The 20,297-nt window shown below is 44.2% G+C and overlaps 2 protein-coding genes across 3 annotated transcripts in view; one reads left to right on the forward strand and one right to left on the reverse strand.

The window, feature by feature from the left end:
- Positions 1 to 9,953: 9,953 nt before the first annotated feature.
- THOC7 (THO complex subunit 7) lies at positions 9,954 to 19,817 on the reverse strand. Its single transcript, XM_068154270.1, has 8 exons — positions 19,562 to 19,817; positions 18,944 to 19,061; positions 17,980 to 18,107; positions 16,958 to 17,044; positions 15,531 to 15,588; positions 12,012 to 12,078; positions 11,821 to 11,890; positions 9,954 to 10,610 (listed from the first exon to the last, which is right to left on the reverse strand). Exons 1-8 carry the CDS (start codon positions 19,578 to 19,580, stop codon positions 10,537 to 10,539), a joined length of 621 nt encoding a protein of 206 aa, XP_068010371.1. The 5' UTR covers positions 19,581 to 19,817; the 3' UTR covers positions 9,954 to 10,536.
- The window catches only part of ATXN7 (ataxin 7), a 91,780-nt gene continuing 91,146 nt past the window's right edge, over positions 19,664 to 20,297 (forward strand). For both annotated transcript variants that reach the window (XM_068154263.1, XM_068154266.1), the window contains exon 1: positions 19,664 to 19,814. The gene's annotated coding sequence lies outside the window, so the exon portion shown is untranslated. The remainder of the gene's footprint in view (positions 19,815 to 20,297) is intronic.

The raw sequence follows: 20,297 nt of genomic DNA on the forward strand, positions 1-20,297 counted from the left end.
AAACACATCTTAATAAGGAAGAAGTAGGGGAAGAAAATCTCCCTAAAATTTTAATTGCTGTCCTAGAACTCTGGAACTGGCAATCTTGCTTTTAACAGATCTGCTGTACAGCTGGATTGTCATCAACTGAAGATATCAGTTTATAATAGGCACTGCTACGATATCATTCAGCACTGTAATTGTTTGGCTTTCTGATGGGAAGCATGAGTAGTTATTTTTCTTCAAATAAAGTATTATTGCAAAGGATATGGTCATCATGTCAGTCTACCAGTGGGAGGAACATACTGAGCTGATGTGGTGCACGGTGTGTGTTCAGCAGGTGACTTCAGGCAAAGGAAAAGTTGGGGTTTTCAGCCACTCAGGCTGATGGCAGAGTGGGATCTGACATGATAAATGTTGGGCTTGCTCTTTTCCCTTGGCTGCTGGAAAGCTATGGTGGCTGTGTGGATGGCAGAGAGGTAATAAAGCTATCCAAGAGCTTGTTTCCCATTTTAGGTGAAACCTGAACACTTTGACTCCTATTTTGCTGGGGGGGGGGAAGAGCACCATCAATAGAGGAGGGTTTTAACCTAATCAATGCCTTGTCTAAATGAGCAGTAGCAGAATTGTATGCTAAATTCAGTGGCCACATCCTGGAACACGAAGGCCTGGAGGATGTGGCTGGGCCAGGAGGGGAGACCACATCCAGGCAATGATTCTTGGCCATGTGACAGCCCATCTTCCTCCATGTTCACAAAGACCTGGGGCATGATGGCCAGTAAGGGGATGTCAGTTGGACAGAAAGCAGCAAAAATTTCTCATTAGGAATGGCCAAGGTTGGAACCTGTACCCAGAGAGACTGTGAGACTTCCATCCCTGAGGACACTCAAATACCCAGGTCCAGGCTCTGAGCAACCTCACCTAAACCTGAAGTTGGCCCTACTCTGGGCAGAATATTGGACTAGAGGCCTCCAAAGATCCTTGCAGCCTAAATCATTGAATGATCCTGTATGACGTTACTTTGACCTGTGTGCTAAGGAAAGGCAAAGAGAAGGTGTGCAGGTCCCTTACCTATGTCCCAGGAGGAGATGGGAGTTGTATGCAGCACCTGCATGGTGTACCTAGGCACACGTAACAGCAACTGCTCTGCCATGGAGCCCTAGGAACAGACACTTCAGAGCAATTCAGTGTCTTTCTGGCTTGAATGCACTGTCCAAGGAGCCTTACAGCATTTCAGCAAACAGACACAACCTGCTCCTGTTGCACTCACTGGGAACTGTTGCTGAAATTAATGAGCAGGAGAAGGACCAAGTGCTGAACCCATCCTACTGCAGCTGATGCAGCTAATCACACGCACAGCAACAGACAGGTAGCAATTTGGAGACAACACAACTGGGATTCTTTCTTGTCTCATTTGCACTGATGTATCCATGTAATCAGTTTGTTTAGGTCGGTTGCTATTATTTCTCAGTGAAATTGCTGTTCTCTCTTCTGTGTGCCCAGTCACTTTCCCTGCCACTCTCCCAAGAGATGAGCAATTGTACAGCAAACAAGAGAAGGAAGTTTGACAGTGGGTGACAACTGGACAATGCAAAATAGCAAGGTAGCTGAAGTTTCTAGTGCTTCTGCCAGTGTCAAGACAAGTATTAATGAGTATTTACTCCTTCACTGTAGCCCTGTGTTTGTATTGCTGGCAGAGGTGTGGGAGTGGAAGCAGTGGAGGGACTCCGGCTTGGCTTGATGGAGGAACCATGGTAGTGATGAGTGTAAGGCTTTAAGCCACGCTTGGAAAATAATGAGATGCTAAGATATGTGTTGATTTAATCAGTTTAAACTTCCAGAAGTGCTTTCATACAATGTACCCAGCAGTTTCTCCTTATGGAGCCGTGTCCCACAGTTTCTTTTCACCCTCAGGCAGGCTTGGTCTCCAGCTGGCTGCACGCAGGTTACAGGGTTTTAAAGTCCCCTGCTTGCTACTAGCATTAGTGGGAGAAAGTAAATATTCCCACTGCTCTTCAGCAGTTCTCAGGCACTGCTAATGGCATAAACCATCTATCAGTTGGCAGCAGGCTACAGCAGGAATTGGCACACTTGAAAAACCCATGACATTGGATTAGGAAGCATCCACAGGCCAAGTAAACGCTGGCAAAGCCCAGGCCTGTGGGAGCAGGCAGCTCTGGGCAGAGCCTGCAGTCCCTTGCTGCATCTCCAAGGCTGGGCTTGCACAGAACAGCCTTCCTGCTGGTCCTGCAGTCAAAACTCTGTGGAAATGCCATGCTGCCAAATGACCCTTTTGCTTTCCTTAGGATTTTGCCCTCAAACAAAACTATGATGGTTTTGCTCTTTTTCACTTGATTTTATCTGAGTGGTTTGCATCATCCCTGCATAGTTTTCAGCAAAGCCCCTTACCCAAATGGCAGTCTTGCTTCCTTCTTAAGACTTGCCACCACTCTATCTACAAAGAGAAATGCTTGTTGGGTGCTAGCTGCAGCCCTTACATGCTATCAAGCAAAGCAGCATCATGTGAGAGCCTTAAACACAGGTGAACTGCTTTTGTTTCATTCCATATTCTGTTATTTTGTGTAGGACAGTATAGGCATACAAGTGTTAGCTGATGTCCTTGTAGGACTGGGATCTGGGTTTAGTCCATCAAGCTTAGGGAATGCTTTTATCTGCATCTGAGAGATGCTGCAGTAGAGCACAAATCCTCTTTTAGGTTCCTTAAATATGCTGGCCTTTTACTATATGGGATCAAGGAGATTACACGGGGGGGCTTTCCTCATGTGCCTCAAGATCCTTTGTCATTGTTCGGTGTATTTAGTGAAGCAGCTGGCAGTTTGGGTGAGGCAGTAAGGAGAAAGAAAGAGAACTTAAGCACCAGTTAAATACAAATATAATCTGTCTATTCAAAGAGGAATTTGCTGTCCCTTGCAGCATTGTCCTGAATGAATAGTACTGGAAAGTCAAAACCAAACACTTCCCATGTGCAGCATTCTGCTTCCCCAGTTCTTTGGCACAACCTTTACCTGAGGAATGCTGTCCATGTGGCCAGCCTGGCTCCCTGTCCTCCCTTGCTGCCACCCTCTGACCTACATACACAAGCAAAGCAACCCATGAGCATTATCAGAGTCCACACAATGTATGGCAAGAAATCTTCCCTTGGGTTTATTTGGTTTCACAGGGCCAGGAGAGGTTGATCTTGAGATTTTGTTCTCTCTGTCAGTGTGTGAAAGAGTGCTGGGAAGAACTTACCTTTATATATGTGAAACAAAATGAGTATATGCCCCTGACAGGAGGACTCCTGAGATGCAGTTGTTTCATTCTTTCAGTGAATCCTGATGCTGTTACATACAAGTAGTTTTGATGCTCCTAATTCATTCGATCAAGGCACAGATCTCCCAGGGAAAGTTGCTGCACATTGGAAACACCAATGACATGGATAGCAGGGGTGGTGGTCCCGTTGCTCCATGGCCCTTCCTGTTTCTAGCAGTCGCAACAACAAAGCAAAGCAAAGTTGGTCCAAAACCTTTCTGTGAATTCATGAATAAGTCAAAGAGTAACAACGCTAACAGGCACTAAAAAAAAAGAAGAAAGAAATCAGACATTATTTTTTTTCTCTACATGTTTCCCGTCTAAAAACATATTCCCTTTCAAATTTCCACCAAATTGTCAAAGTCTCCCGAGTATAACTGGGAGAAGTTGCTCTGGACAGTGGCAGTTGTTTGCGTGCTGTGTCTGAACTTGCCTCTTGTGCTTGGTAATCAGCCAGAGGCTTTTTGTTTGAGATAGAAGCTTAGTGGTGGTTGGGAGTGTTTTCATCAACAATACAAGGCTTTAGGGAAAGTATTTTGCTTGGAGTAGGAGCTAAGGCACAGGGATTCTGGTGCAGTAAGTTCAATGTAAAGGTGTGTTTCATTTAGGTTCATATAAGGCGATTTAAGTGCAGTAATGCTTTATGTAAGAGTCATTGGAAAGCTTGCTACAGACAACTTGCCTTGCCAACTCATAAATTACATGTTGTTTTCTTTGCTGCTGGAAAAGGGCTACTGGTATGCCCTGCCTGTTACATGCAGTACATGCTGTTAGTTCCAGTGTGTACTTATGATGAAACATTTTTTGTTGATAAGAACACAGTCCTTCCCTCCTTCAAGATAAACATCGGTTTAAATCCTCTTGGTGGTGACTTTTTCCATGGCAAGCAAACTGGCAAAGCATAGCAAAGGTTGTTTAGTTGGTTTGCTTTTTGAATTTTTGTTTAATGTGAGATCAATTTTAAAATGCATGTGTCTGGGCTGCTAACTGTTTTAGGAACTTTCATATAATAGAATACTTCTAGCAAACTTTTGCCAAATTTCTCACCATCATGTTGCAAATTTTGAGCATCCTGCTATCAAACAATCCTGAAACATCTATTGCCTTGGCCTTGAGCTGCCCAGGCTGGGTGTGCTGTAGGCAGGAGAACCTTGCATGCCTGAAAGTGCCTGCAGCAGCAGTCAAGCACTTTCAGGCTTTCCTCTTCCCACCCTTGCATGGGAGAGACAGCTTGGAGAGCTGTGTTTGTCTGCTCTTTAACATCAGCAAGCAAATTAAAGCATCGGTTACCATTTGTTTGTGGGGATCTTATCAATATTCAAAGGGCAGGTGTCAAGATGATGGGGCCAGATTCTTCTCAGTGATGTCCAGCAACAGGACCAGGGACAATGGGGCACAAACTGAAACCCAGGGGGTTCCATCTGAAGGAAAAGCTTTTTCACTTTGAGGGTACTGGGGCACTGGCTCAGGCTGCCCAGACAGGTTGTGGAGTTTCCTTCACTGCAGATATTTCAGACCTCCCTGGGATCCTGGACGACCCTGCTTTAGCAGGGGGTTGGGACTAGGTCATCTGGAGAGGTCCTTTCCAACCACCACCATGCTGGGGTGCTGTGTGTCCTATCACAAGGGTGTTGCAAAGAGTAAAGGTTTCAGCATTGCACTTTTTGATCCCTGGCAGTATTTTTATGTGTTTCTGGACGTTTTAGGAGAGGCTTTGAGAATCAGGGGTAGCTCAGGTGGGACTTTGAGGGTGAGCAGAGAAACCCCGGTCTGGTTTTTAAAGGATGCAGACACCCGTGGGACTGCCCACGGGGGGACGATGGAAACCTAAGACCGTAAGATCGGTTTAAAGAGGTCTCGCAGGGCCGGGCAGTGCCGGCCATACCCACACATGAGGGCACAGGCACATGCCCATGCCCGGCCACAGCCACCTCTCAGCGCAGGCGGGAAGCATCCGGCCCGGCCGGCGGCGAGAGGCGGCCAACTGGCCTCTGCCGCCCCCTGCCGGCCTCTCCGCGACGCCGCAGGCCCCGGCCTCGGTTCTAGCCTGGCCCGCGGGGGCCCAGCCTGGAGATCTGCTCCCTGCCGCCTCTGGGGCGTCTCCTGGGCTCCATTACTCGGGAGGAGGAGATCCCTGTCTGCGCTGCAAGGGAGAGGCGTTTTAAAGAAACGGGAGCGCAGAGTCTCTGCTGAGGGAAATGAGAGAACTGGGGATTAGGTTTGTGCCGCGGGGGAGGAAACTAAACGCTCCCGAACTCGTCCAGCTAGCACCGTGCTTCAGAAGCTGTTGTCTGCGCAGCTATGAATCATTCCGGGTGAGTTTGAGCTGTCAATACCTGCACAGGGCCTACCCCTCGGGTAGTTGTCATCACACCTCCTTGCTGGCGGCTCTGGCTTTTGCCTGGCTCCCAGGAGCAGCAGGAGTTCCTTTAATCCAGGCGTGTGGCCCCACACAAGATACACCAAACACAAACAACAATGTAGAAAGCCGAATTTGCTCCAGAATTCATTTCTTACACGTTCCTTGATTAATAGCAGCTCCTGCCATCCAGCCAGCAACATCAGCAGCAACTGCCCAACACGACCAACTTTGGGCTAGTGTGGATGGACCTAGAGCTCCTCCTCTGAAACAAGCCCTTCACCATTTCACCTTGCACATAGATGCAAGTCCCTTTAGGACTCTGCTAACCTGGACGTAGACTATAGCATATTGCATCCTTGGCTTTAGTCTGTGTCTTTTACTCTGGAATACCTGGAAATCTTCTTGATATAAGGATGTTGCGCTTGTTAGCAAGGATGTGCTGGGTCCAAGCCTCGGTGTCCCATTCCCCAAGTGCTTTTTGTGCATAACTGTGCTGGTTTGGCCCTGGCTGGGGACTAAATAGCCTACCAAGACCACTCTATCACTCCCCTTCTTAGATGGACAGGGGAGAGGAGAAAATATAACAAAAGGCCCATAACAAAATATAAGCAATTTTAATAGTGCAAAGCAAAAGCAAAGGCCACATGCAGAAGCAAAAGCAAAGGCAGATGTTATTCTCTACTTCCCATCAAGCCAAACAATGTTTTGGTCACTCCTGGGAAGCATGGCTTTAGTATGTGCAGGGGTTGCTCCAGAGGACAGGCACCATCAGTGAATGTCCCCATGCTTCCTTCTTTTGCTTAGCTTGTATGTCTGAGCTGACATCATATACCATGGAATACCCCTTTGGTCAGTTTGGGTCAGCTGGCCCGGCAGCATCCCCTCCCAAGATCTTGCCCACGCCTCTCTTGAGGCGGGGAACTGTTGGAAAAGTACAGCCTTGGTATTCAGCTCAGCAGTAGCTAAAACACTGGGGTGTTATCAACACCCAGCTACATCACTGTAAAACACAGCACTAGAGCGATGCTCTGGGGAGAATTAACTCCAGCTGAGCCAAACCCAATACACTAACTGAGCAGCCTCATGTGCTGTGCCAGCTCCTGATGGCTTCTTGCCTGCTGCCAGCAGGCAGGTGAACATCAGGGTGTTTGCGGGTGGGGTGTGGTGAGTGCTAACCTCAGGATGCTCTGCTCCAAGCCTGGCTTTGCTTCCTGGCTCTTGTGGTGCTGCACAGAGGCAGCAACTGCCTTTTTGTTCTGCCTTTGCACAGTGCCTAGCAACATGCAGCCCCTGGGCTAAGAGGGGTGCTTCTAGGGACTTCTGCAAAGCAGATAAAAACGTTTATTAAAATAGACTTGAGAAATGAAGGCTGAGGTAACCCAACAATAATATGATGGTCAGGATGAAGCATGAAAGGCAGAGCACTGCTCTATTGTAACTTGCCCTCCCTGGGGTCTGGTTGTGTGTGTGTAGGTCTGAAGTGGTTCATACAGTAATTTGGTACTTCCCTTATGCATGTATTGTAGAAAATAAAAATCACACAGCTTCCCAGAGCAAAATTGAGAGTGCTCACCTCTGTTTCTCAATTATAGTTTTTTCTCCCTTTTTTTTAATACTTGCCAGGGAAAAAAAAATTGGGGGGGAAGGGGAGAGAGGGAACCATCTGAGGTAAGAAGTGGAGGAAAGGATGGTGCAAGTCATCTCTGACAGCTGGAAAACTTATATGACAAGTATCTAAAATAATTCCTAATTTCTCCTGTAAATCTCTGGGATGTCTTTTTTGCAATTTTCTTTGCTGCCAGCAGCTGTCTTCGAATTGCCATGGTCAGAGAGCTATCCATCACTTGGCAGTGTGTCACCATGACTATCTCCTCCTTCCTCCAGCCCTCCACAGAGCTCACTAAATCTCCCTTCAAAAATTCTCCCCAGGTTACCAGTTCTGTCCAATCACTTTCCCTCTATAACACTCTTGTTTGGAAAGACAAATCCTGGCATAGAAGCTTAGCACTTCAGCATCTTTCGGCTTCCATTTTCGCATCTACCTGTCAATGGCATTAAGATAGAGTATTTAAGGATGTAAGAATCTTTCAGCTCAGATAGGGACAAGGCAGATCCCGAGAATGGGCAAGATTCCTTAGTGTGGTTGTTGACATCCTGAGTTTATATGTGTACTGATTTTTACATATTTAGAGTTAAATCAGGTAAGCAGCATCATAGCAGGACAGCTGTCCAGGCAGGGCTGAAAGAGTGACTATCATACGTGCCTTGGAAACATGACACAGAAAATCTTCAAAAGAATCAAGGACATGCAGGCATCTATTTAACATACACAGAGCAGTCTGGAACCTGGAACATGGAGTTTAGTAACAGAGCAGGTTAAAGATTGCCCAGTTTTAAGAGTTTCATTTGGTTTTGTTTCTGTTTTGGCACAAAACTAACACTCAAGAGGTTAGAGGTATAAATACTGAAAAAAATAGGAGCAAAAATGTTTGGATGTCCTACCAAGCTGCATTTGCTATGAATTGACATTGGGTTTTTCTGGCACTCTCTAAAATGATGTGATGACATCACCCTCTTGCTGCCACTCTGCACAAGGGCAGCTTGGTTTTCTAGGGCAGTAATTGCTTTTCAAGATTGCATCACTGTAATTTCAAACAGGAATACGTCCCTTACTTTGCTGCACGTTCCTATAGCTTCTCTCCTGTACAACTTTTGTTTCTATGTGTGCATTCCTCACCAGCAGGACAGGCTCAGGCATTGGCATACTTCCAGTCAGGTTCTGTATGGAGCAGCACAAGTTCTGAGAGAAGATATGTGAGTGATCCAAGTAAAATTCCAAAGTACTGGGTGAAAAAAAAAGGAAAAAATCTGAGGTTTTCATGGCAGTGCTGTTACCATTTTTAGCTTCTAAATGTCATCCACCTCTGCACCAATATATAATCCAGGTAGCTCAGGAAGAGCATTGCATCTAGATAAAATGCTACTATGCTTTAGAAGTGTCTTGAGACTTTGTCATTTATGATTTTCATAATTCAGATATTCATGACAGTGACTCCTCCCAGATTTGGCAATTTAGTATTGCTGCTTCACAACATTTTTTACTATTGACTGTTGTTAGGAGGGGTAAAAACATAGAACAGTAAATGTTTTTATTTGGACTGCATTTTTTTGTATTCAGTCCCTTTTGTTTACTTATTCCACACAATCACAGCAACATTCAGGTTGGAAAAGACCCTCAGGATCACCAAGTCCAACCGATAAACCTACTCTGCAAAGTTCACCCCTAAACCATATCTCCAAGCACCACATCTAAACGACCTTTAACCAATCCACCCCCCGTCTGCAAAATTTGAAGTGCACAAGAAGCACTGCATGTCTATGCAGACTCAAACCTGAGCTTCCCCTGTGTTCTGAGTTGACCAGCTGTGAACTAGAAACCTTTTGACAGTTTATTAGTCTGGGGCTGCACTGCACTACTGAAGCTGTGCGAGTCCTTGGTCAGTTGGCTTGCCTTCAGCGAACGTTGAATGTGAGCTAAACAAGCTCAGATATGCCTGTTCAACACAATGAAAACAGATCCACAGCCACTGAAGAGTGGGAATTATATGGCATTTAGACTGCAAAAGTCCAAAGTCTCAATCCTGGAAAACCCCCTCAGCTGTCACCTAGTTTGAGGAGGTGGCACTATTCTGTGTAGCATCATTATTTTACTTCAACCACGTACGCCTATGACTCAGTCTGAGTGAGATCCAAAACATGTTCCTTTACGCAAGCCAGTGGAAGGCTTCATTTAGGAGGTGTTTTAGAACATGGCTAAGAGGCAGTGACAGGACATACTAGTGCCCCTTTTTCCTTCCCCCCTGCCTTACAAAAGCTTAGAGCATACTCAGTTATTTTCTTTTGCTGGGAAGGTTGAAACCTGTATTTCCTGCCTCCAAACACTGTTCGGTCTTCAGGATGATCCAGGTGGATAGATTACACTCTATTAAAATATCTTGAGATTCTTTGATTGCTGCTGTACTCCTTCAGTTTGTCATCATGAGAAAGGGAGGCTTCCACTACCTGATTCAGGAGCTATAGTGTATTCCTAATAGTCAGTTGAAAGATAAAATCCAAAAGTAGATTACAAATGGTAACAAGGTTACATTCCTGCTTCTCCAAGTACAAAGCTTTTAAATCATAGTTTTAAAAGTGTCATTTCAAAATGTGACTTTTGATGTGGCTGCACAGAACACAGCATAGCAAGGGTCACATCACTGCAATTATTTGCATGACCTTAAGAAAAAAAAAGTAGAGCTAGTACAGTAAGATTTTTTTATTGTTTTCCAGATCTTGACAAGCACAAATTGTATAGAAGCAATCTGGTTTATATGAAAGTAGAAATTCTAGTCTAGTCACAGCTAAGTTCTAAAATGGCAGCTACTTTGAAAAATTAAGACCCTACTTAGTTTAGTTTTAGGTCCCATCTGGACTTGGGTATGGAAACTGGAACTTATACAAAGATGCACTGCCTGCAGTCCAGTGTCACGTAAGAGGAGCCCATACTGTTAGGCTCAATGCCTACTAAAAATGGGAAAGTATTTGTAAACGCCTTTTATTGACAATGTTTTGCAAACACAAGTTCACAAGTACTGTGCAGAAGCTTCATCCCTTGTAAAACAAAATCTTTGTCACAAATTAGAAAGTTGGTGGATTAACAGAAAGTGCCTGTCTGCACAGATCTGTAACTGGTTTCCCCTGAAGCATAAACAAAACAAGTATCTTTGTAAAACAATTCACAGATGCAGCAGAAAACTATTTTTCAGCTCCATCTCTCTTACTGTTGGTTTCAGTACAAGTGAAGACACTTGGATATTCTTAATAGCATGATCAGCAGTCTTCTATTATATTTGCTGTTTGGTCTCTGTTTCCATCTGTGTTTCTTGAGATTCTTCAGCTTCTGAAAGCTTTTCATCATCTAAAAAGTCAATATTACTGTTGGTCAAATGTTCTTGGTTATATTTCCAGACTATTTTGCAGAGCTCTATCTCAAGTTTAAGTACTTAACACTGATTGCCTTAGAAGCATAGTTGGGTACCTCATTATATAAAATAAATCCTATGTTCAAACAAACTAAAAAAAACCCAAAAAACTCCAAGTTTTTAAGGCTATTACCTTGCAACAGCTGATCCAGGAAACATGGGGTACATCCTACAGTATCAATTCAAGCTAACAGTTATCAGGTTGCTTCAAATGAACATGCCTTCTTTCTGTTAATGGTTTATTTCAAGCCTGTGCTTTCCACTACAGTGTTACTTCTTTCACAAAATTCTAGAAGGTAAAAGGTGATCTATATATTAATGTGATACTTAAGCAAGTGTTAGTAGCACATAACAATAATAACCTTCTGCTAAAGTGCAGCTAGGATTAACAGTTCATTCTGCTGATCGAGATGCCATTGGAGAATGAAAAAAATCTGCTCCTATGGACACCTCTGTGTGCCCACAAGGTCATGCTCAAAGGCTATGCCACTGTTCAGTCTTGGAATGACAGAAAATAGTCTTAAAAATATGTTTAAAATATTATCCATATTAAAGTGTGGAAAGTTAGCACTGATCTGAATATAGTAAGTATTTGTATGACATAAAATGAGCACTAATATGACTGACTTTAGCTAAATTCCATGAATTTATTAGAGTGTGACAGTTTTAGTCCCTGGCTCTGTTACAGGCTCACTGTCTGAGCAGGTAAATCACTTAGCTTTCCTCTCTTCCAATTTCTTTTTAGTGAAACCTCAAATGATGCCATGATGGCAGTGAGATGTTCAAAACTACTGAAACAGGAATTACAGAAATCAGTTTGGAAACTATCCACAAGAACACTTTTCTGTAAGAAATACTTTTTGTGCTTATAAAACCCAACCTTATATTGCTGCCCTCCATACCTACATTTTAGAGGTCTATTGACTACAGATTAATCTGAAGCTAATTAGGAAATGACACAGTAACTATCTTGTAGAAAACAAAACTCAAGCAACTATGAACAGTCTCAGGCTTACAATTAATACTGGAAAAAAAGTGCTGCTAAGGCCACCAGTCTCAATTGCACACAGCTGGCCTACTGCTGGAAGCTGTGGCTCCCTTGGATCTGCTGAAACCCAACCCAGGTTACCTAAGAACAGCACTTACTTTCTAAGGTTTGCTGAAGTTCATGGATGGTGCTCAGGAGAACGTGGAACTGCTTTCTTCTCAGCTCCAGCTGGAATAATAAAATATCTGTTTTAGGAAAAAGCACATACAGCCAAACAACACATAACAGATTCTCTGTTAATTATGTTCCTATTAAATAATTACATTAAAAACATCTAAGGAAAGCCTACCTTATCCTCAACATTTTCTTTAATGTGAGAAAGATGTTGCAGTTCTTTCCCCAAAGCTTCTAGCTGCCTGAAAGGAAATTGTCATAATATTTTAAGAGAGTTCTGTAAAATTCTTGCTAAATAGATTTGAATCAAGTAGACAAAAAAGAACCACTAAATAAATAGTACAAGTAAACAAAGCATAGCAAATGAAATGACATAGAGACATATATTTTAAATTATTATGTCACAGACTTGTAATTTCAGGACTTTCATAGAAAACAAAGCCTCCAGGCTTGCATACACTCGACTACAATTGTACACTGGGCATGTGAACTGTAGCAATTCAGTCCTGCCACTAACACTTTATTTGGCCATGCAATGAAAGTTGGAAAAAGTAGGTAATACCAAGCACCAATGGCATTTTCATAGGCTTTGCTACTTCACAGGTTTCTTTATTTTGACATGAGCAAGATTACATAAAAACATAGCATCAGCATGGAGAACATATGTGATAAACCTACATCCCCAACATGGAAACACAATTCCCAGACACAACTGACCAAACACAGTCAAGTAGTTGACCAAACACAGTCAAGTAGTTGCCCAGAGAGAGAACTAGGGAACATATAGGCCCTACAGTACATAAGTAGAATAATCCATGGTTTTAGTGAAACTATATGATTTAGTTCATGATACAGCTTCAACATACAGAATTTAACACTGTGATCCATATAAAGACTCATTTCCTTCTCAAATGTCATCTTTTATTTTAACTGATTGCCTCTGGTGCTAAGAGATAAAGGAAACATGCAACACCTATAATCCTCATTAACACCCTTTTGAAATACATCATCTTTCAACAACTCTTTGGGATCTTTCTGCAAGCACATGGCTTTTCTGTTCTCTCTTGCAGCCACTATGGACTGCCACACTCCTTTCTGAGGCAGGGCAAAGAATGACAAGTATCCTAGCTTTAAAATGAGGATGGAACATCAACTCTTACACTCCAACCTCCAATTTGGCCCTTCTACATTTCCTCAAATACCTACTGTAATTTATGCTCCATGCAAGAAGAAAAATCTATTTCTTTAAAGGTGAAGTGAATGGAGGCTGACCATCCCTGATTAATTAGCAGACAGAGCCATACAAAGGTCAGCAAGGAAATAAAACTTTTATTTCCCGAAGAACTGACAACTGCTGCAACTACTCTAGGCAGAGAACCACGAAAAGGCCTTTAGTCCTAAGTAACTCACAATGGCTGGGAAAAAGGTCTGGTTTAGTGCTACCTGAGGGTGTTGTCTTTTTTGGAGCCAGTATGCTTGGTACCTTGAAGAGAATGCCTGAAGAAGGGTTGGCTGTGTGACATTATTATTCTTTTAATTGAAGCAGGTTAACAGCTTGCAAGCTTGTACAGTGATTTTGCAAGTATTTGGTTTCTAGTTTCTGACAGACTTCTGTTTGCCTAAACCTTGCTGTTTACACCATGCTGTCAGGTATAAATGGACTGTGAGAAGACATGCAATTTCCTTCTAGGAATCTGAAATGTTACTTCTTTTACTTTCCACTCTAGACAACCTTTGCCTAGCCTTCTCATTTTTGTATTCCTTTTGTAAGAGCTGGTGTCATTTCTTGGTCCTCTTAACAGCTCTTCTGATACTGTACCTAATTACACTGTGGGCACTGCCCTTTAGTAGTTCAGTTCCTGTCACTTTCTGAATTGGCTCCTGTGACTAAGCTGGTAACAGCTTTTTCTTTTGTGCTCTATGATTAGTTGTTCCAAGAAAAGCATAAAGAAAGTATTTTTCTGAACTTTGTCCTATTGTGCCATATGATCTGCAGAAGCTATAAATGTAACTGTTGCAGTAAGCCATGACATTTCTCCCCACAAGAAGTTTTCTCAAGTGTTTTAAGTGATTAAGGGTTCCACAAAAACCTTGACATTGTTAGAGAGATTCCATTTGGCTTTAAGAGTGGCCCTTCTTGGTTCATAGTATGACTTTCTTTATACTTTCCACAAACTGGAGAGAAAGGAAACCTTGTAATTAAAACACCAGACGAAAACTTCTGCTAGTTCTTATATTTGAAGTCTGTTCATTTGGAGAGGCCAGTTAGAGCTAAACTACCTATGAACCAAGCTCCCTGTAAAAAAATGTTCCATCCTGTTACCATGTCCTATTTTCTTATCTGTAAAACAGAGGATCACAGCTCAAGTCTGTGTCTTTGACTAGAGATGATAGAAAGAACTAAGGACAAATGGGCATATTTTGTTGCTATTCTTCCAGCAGATGAACACATTGGTATTTAAAAGTGTAATCTACTCTCCTAAAGAGATTACAAAATTAAGAAAAGACAAAATGCCAAATTCACTAACTGTCACTTACTACTATTTCTAGCTTTGCTGAAAAAAAAATATACTTGGATATGTTAACAACCATGAGAATAAGCCCTCCAAGCCTAAACACCTGGCCTTCCCTAAGAAAAGCAGTATTATTATTTAGTTGTTTCCATTCTTAATGAATTGACCTAACTGGAAAGCTTCCCTCTTGATAACTTTATTATGAAGCCACCCTTGAAAAATGGCACATGCTGGCTTATGAAATAACACGTAGTCAAGCCTCACGAGAATTGCCTGTAATAAAGCTGTGGTAATGAAGTCAAGGCACAGAAAAACAACACACAAGAAAGAAATGTGTGAAATATTCCCAGCGGCTTATGGCTATGAAAATGTTATTATTAGGGTAATAATATAATAAAAAATTTCTCCTTTTGCTATGAAAGACTATGGAATATGAAGAGAACCTCCCCCTGCAATTTCACTTAAACTGGGCAACAAGACTGGCACAAGCTACACTTAATTGAGAACAGTAACCCTGCAATACATCCTTCATCAGGTTAAGAACAAACTGATAGAAGAAACTTAGAATGTTCCTTTGGCTTGATGAGGTTAAAAAAGATGATCTTCCTACAAGTGCCTAAAATGACTCAAAAGCACAGATCCAACAATGACACAAGCACTACTCTTAAGTTATGTGCAAGGTGAGTTGGCTAACAGGTAGGTCTAAGCTGCATGTCAGGGCAGGTTACACAGTGGGTCCACAATGTAGTAATTTATAACTGGGCATGCAGGAACAACTACTACAAGGAAAACATAAAAACCCTTAAGACCTTTCTCCTCCTTTCTTATTCCACCTTACTTGCTTGTGTGTTATTTTGTGTGACTACTGGATACTTTGCTGGTGCACTTCACAGCACTTCCCCACTATCTTTCTCGTATTTCTGGTAAATTGCCATTAGATGTGCACTTACAGCTGAGTTCACTTCATTCACCTTAAAAATGGAAAGATTTCAAGTATAAAAGTAGTAGCAACAGTCCTGAACCCATAAGAAAGTTGCTAAGGGCACAATTTTAAAATGAGACCCACCCAAGATACCCAAGTTTTTCTTGTGTCTAAAAGTGAGGAGAGGTCAAACTGAAATAAAAACAAGTGTCAAGTCTGGTCACTTTTAGCTGCTATTTTAATGTAGTCCCATACTTACTTCAGTGTTTCATGTCTGTCTGGATGCTGCTGTATGACTTTGGCCAATGCATCGTATTCTGAAAGAAATTTAAACAGTCTAAGTAATTCTGAAAGTATAGATTCAAGAAACAAAATTCAGATACCATTGAATGGTACAGATTCTTCCTCCTTCTTGAAAAAAGAAATGTTTTAACACTTTTCTAATTCATATATGAAAAAAAAAAAGTAGCTGCAAAATACCTATATAAAAATGTATACAATTTATACCATGCTGTAACATTTCAAAGGAGATTGTTAGATGAAAAGAGATTTAAAATAAACTGTAGTTGACTGCAGGCCATTATCTACTCAAACTTAACCAATGCTAGTGATTCGTAAAGGATGGAGCCAGAAAACCTTTAGATAGCTCTGCATGCTTGGTCTGTTGTGCATGATTTGCAAGCATTAGTTCTAGATATGGTGTAATGCCTACACATAGAAAACAGTGCTGATAAGATGATACCTATTTAAGATTTACTCTTTTTTCAAGTGTAAAATGCTGCAAATGAAAACACAAAGATTTGGTTTTTCAACTGTATTACACAGTAAGAACAATATTATGGTTGTACCGGCAACTAACTTAGCCATTTCCTGGTAGGAAGATTGTATACATGCCAATTACTCCATAAACATGAGAAAATCTGTGCTGCAGGCTGGGCAGAAAGATCAAAAAGCAAACACTTGACACAGTTTGTCAAGATGCAAGAACTCCACATTCCTATTGGTTAAAGTTCTTTTCATTCCTAAAGTTATCCACGAAATGGATCGGTTATACTTTTAAATATTTTCTTCTTTCATTTCATTTATCAAGAATAAAACAAATTCGTGCTTTTCCTCAACTGCTCATCATTTGATCATAGTGTTATAGCTTTAAGTTTCAATGAAATTATCAGCACATGCTTTTAAGAGCAGGTTAAAAATACAGCTCTCCTAAAAGGTATTCAGTAAGAGTTGTTAAGTAACTGGCACCGCTGTCTCTGCATGCGGCAAGACATTACCTTCCCTTAAGAGCTGAAGGGATACACTTGCATGATTTTCAGTGCTGGGTGTAAGTCTGTCCAACTCTTGTCTCACAGTTAATAATGTGCTTTAGTTCTTGTGAAATCGCCTGAATTGTGATAGGATGCTTTGGGTTTTTTTTCTGTGGCCTGAAATATCTCTCTGATCTACTCTTTTAGGTTTTCCTGATGTTGCATGTCATTGAGATCTACTGGTTCAACCCTGCCTCATGCACCAAAAACTTTCAGCAGTGAGTGTGGAACCCATTAGACTAAATACATTATTCTTGATGCCATTATATTCCCTAGCACTTTAAAACATTTGGAATCTGCTTTCCAATACAACAGCACTTTAAAAGACAACAAAACAATGAAACTGACCAGTGTAAATACAGATACTGCTCCTTACCCTGGCGATTCTTCCGAATCCTTTTTGCTTGCAGGATTTGCTTTTTGCATTCAGAAATCTTCTCATGTGCTGCAGCAATACTGTTTTCTTTGAAGCAAAACAAGAGTATAGACAGTTATGCAGAACTTAAATACATGTAAACAGGGTCTGCTAAAATATAAAAAGAGCTGCTTGTGATATGGTGGCCAAGAAGGCCAATGGTATCCTGGCCTGCATCAGGAATAGTGTGGCCAGCAGGAGCAGGGAAGTCATTGTGCCCCTGTACTCTGCACTGGTTAGGCCACACCTTGAGTACTGTGTATAATTCTGGGCCCCTCAGTTTAAGAAGGACATCGAGACACTTGAATGTGTCCAGAGAAGGGCAACAAGGCTGGGGAAAGGCCTTGAGTACAAGCCCTGCAAGGAGAGGCTGAGGGAGCTGGGATTGTTTAGCCTGGAGGAGGCTCAGAGGAGACCTCATTGCTGTCTACAACTACCTGAAGGGGGGTTGTAGCCAGGAGGGTGTTGGTCTCTTCTCCCAGGCAACCAGCACCAGAACAAGAGGACACAGTCTCAAGCTGCGCCAGGGGAAGTTTAGGCTTGAGGTGAGAACAAAGTTCTTCACTGAGAGAGTTGTTCGCCATTGGAACGTGCTGCCCAGGGAGGTGGTGGAGTCACAGTCCCTGGAGGTGTTCAAGAGGGGACTGGATGTGGCACTTGGTGCCATGGTCTAGTCATGAGGTCTATGGTGACCGGTTGGACTTGATCTTTGAGGTCTCTTCCAACCTTGGTGATACTGTGGCCTGCTAGCTCCATCAGCTTCAAAACTTCAAGCACTTTAACAGGTAAAATGCTTTTATTTGTATGCATTTTATACACTGATAAGATGCTTACAGGGCATGGCTGAATGCTGCCTATTAAGGAAAAAACCTACCCAAACTACTCATCATCTGTATATATTATGCCCAGCACAACTGGCTCAAGCTTGTTTCATAAAAGAGAAATTGTCCAACTGAGACCAGGAATATTTTTATCATCTTTACCTATATCCTTGTAGATTTTTTCATAGTTTTCCATCTCTCTCAGGTTCATGTCGTACACCAGCAGAGTTTTTCCCATTGAAAATTCACACTGGGATAAAGTACTCAGCATTCGTTGGTACTGACTGTAACTGAAAGCAGACACGATTATTCATTCCTAAGCAGGATAAAAATACCCCCTGCATTTACAAAATAAGAATGCTGCACCAAGGGACAGCTGAGTAACAATTACCAAATAAACAAAAGAGTTTAAAGACTCAGTGTCTAACTTTTCTGACAACGCAGTTAGAAACACTGTACCCATTAATTCTGCCATCGTGTCCTTAGAGGTGCAAAGTGAGTATTAAAGCAAGGAGCAGACTGATCCAGGGTTTACAAACCTCCTAGCTAGGGCTGGCTCTGTGACCATGGGCATTAGTATTCTAATACTGCGGTGCTGTATTAAAATACAGAATCACCATTATTGTGACCTCTGGGAACTTATATCCGGTACTGCAGCACACCTCATAGCAGAACACCACGTTGTCATTCATCCCTTACTACTTTAGCCTGGTTGTATTTACTCAAAAAAAACGAACAGCAGCAGCAAGAACCTCAGTGGTACCACTCTTTCCTAACAGAAAAACTGCAGAACTGCTAAAATATTCAAGCCATGATCCTGTTAGAATAGCAGGACTCCTGACTGGATCATGCAGCAGCACGACAATCCCGAGGCCATTTGGGCGGTGCTGACACGTTTCGTGATAGTGCCTGCAGCCTTCGCTAACTTCTGACCTCTCTCTAGTCCTCATCTCCTATCGCTGTGCTCGGCGTTTGTACTGAATACCACAGAGACAGACTGAAAGGCAGATGTATACATTTTAACATGTCTTTTAAAAAAATGAGCAAGCCCCGTCCTCCACTGAAACGTCAGCTGCACAGTTCCAAGACTGAAAAAAAACCACCCAAACAAACAGAAAACAAATACCCTTCCTCTTGAGATCCGGAATTACACCACTTAATAAAACTCTTCACTAGCAGATTGATCCGTCTGTCGTCACCAGCACCATCGCCATCGATCAGAAGTCGCTTGCGGATAACTTCATCTGAGGAAAAACTCCTCGTTAATGGCAGCCGCAGCCCAGAGCGGAGCGCGGGTGTCACCCCAGGCCTTCAGGGAACGATTCCCGGGGCTAAACCGGGAGGATCTGTTGAACACGAGAAGTCCTAGGGCCCTGGGCCGGAGGGCCCCTGAGGCCCGGGAGAGGGAGGTCGAGGGGCGGGGGGCGCCCAAAGGCCCGGGCGTGCGGCGGCATGAAGGGCCCGGGAGCGGGGCCGCAGGGTCGGGGCCAGGATGGAGGCCGGTCTGCGGGGTAAGAGGCCTGGGATCGGGCTCGTAGAGAGGACAAGGGAGGCCTGGGGCCGGAGGCGCGGGGAGCTCTTCCTTGGAGGGAGGCTAGAACCGTGCGGCGGACAGCGCCGCGGCGGGCGGGAGGCGAGGCGGGCCCGGCGCCGAGGGGAGCATAGCGGGCCGGGCAGGGGTCGGGGCGCGGGGCGGCAAGCGCGGCGAGGGAGGGAAGGAAGGAAGGAAGGAGGGAGGTCTCACCGTCGGTCACGGCCCCCATGGCGGCGAGTGCCGGAGCCGGCGGGGCGGCGGCAGCAGCGAGTGAGGTCAGCTTCCCACAATGCAGCCGGCGAGAGCGGCGGCCATGGAGGGGGAGGCGGCGGCGGCAGCTGGGGCCTGAGCCGGCTGGCGGCGGACGCACGGCCCGGCGGCGGCTGCTGCGGCGGGGAGGGCCGGCGGGCGAGGCCTGCGCCCCGCGTGGAACCGGCCCCCTGGCGAGGGGCGGCCCCGCCAGGTGAGGGGCCGACGGGGGAGGGAAGCGGCGGTCCCCGCGCCCGCAGCCAGGCTCCACCTCCCCGCCCCCGCCACCGCGCCCCCAGCCCCGCCGCCCCTCGCCCGGGCCGCCCTGCCATGCCCCCGGCACATGCTCCATTGCCCTCGACACGACGCGACGGGGAGGCCAACGGGCCGGGGCAGCCCTCAACTGCCCCTGTGCCACCCGCCTGTCTCAGAGTGTCCTCCTGGGACCACCATCACCCTTGGTGGTCCTGTCCTGGCCTCGCAGAGGGTGCTGTATGGCCTCACGCTGCAGTGATGGCGGGACAGCACAGGAGCAGGTGGACGGTCCCTCCATGGTGCCCAGCACCAAGGCAATGCTGCCACGAGCATAGTGGGACTCATGGTGGTGGCTGGCTGATCTGTGTGGTTGAAGGGAGTGGGACTGATGGCGCTTTGGTGCTTGCTCCCTGGCGAGGGTGTGTAGGATAAGCCAATGGTG

This window comes from Melanerpes formicivorus, unplaced genomic scaffold (assembly GCF_026170545.1).
Source record: "Melanerpes formicivorus ecotype bairdi unplaced genomic scaffold, bMelFor1.0.p_v2 SCAF_28, whole genome shotgun sequence".
Lineage (NCBI taxonomy): Eukaryota > Metazoa > Chordata > Aves > Piciformes > Picidae > Melanerpes > Melanerpes formicivorus.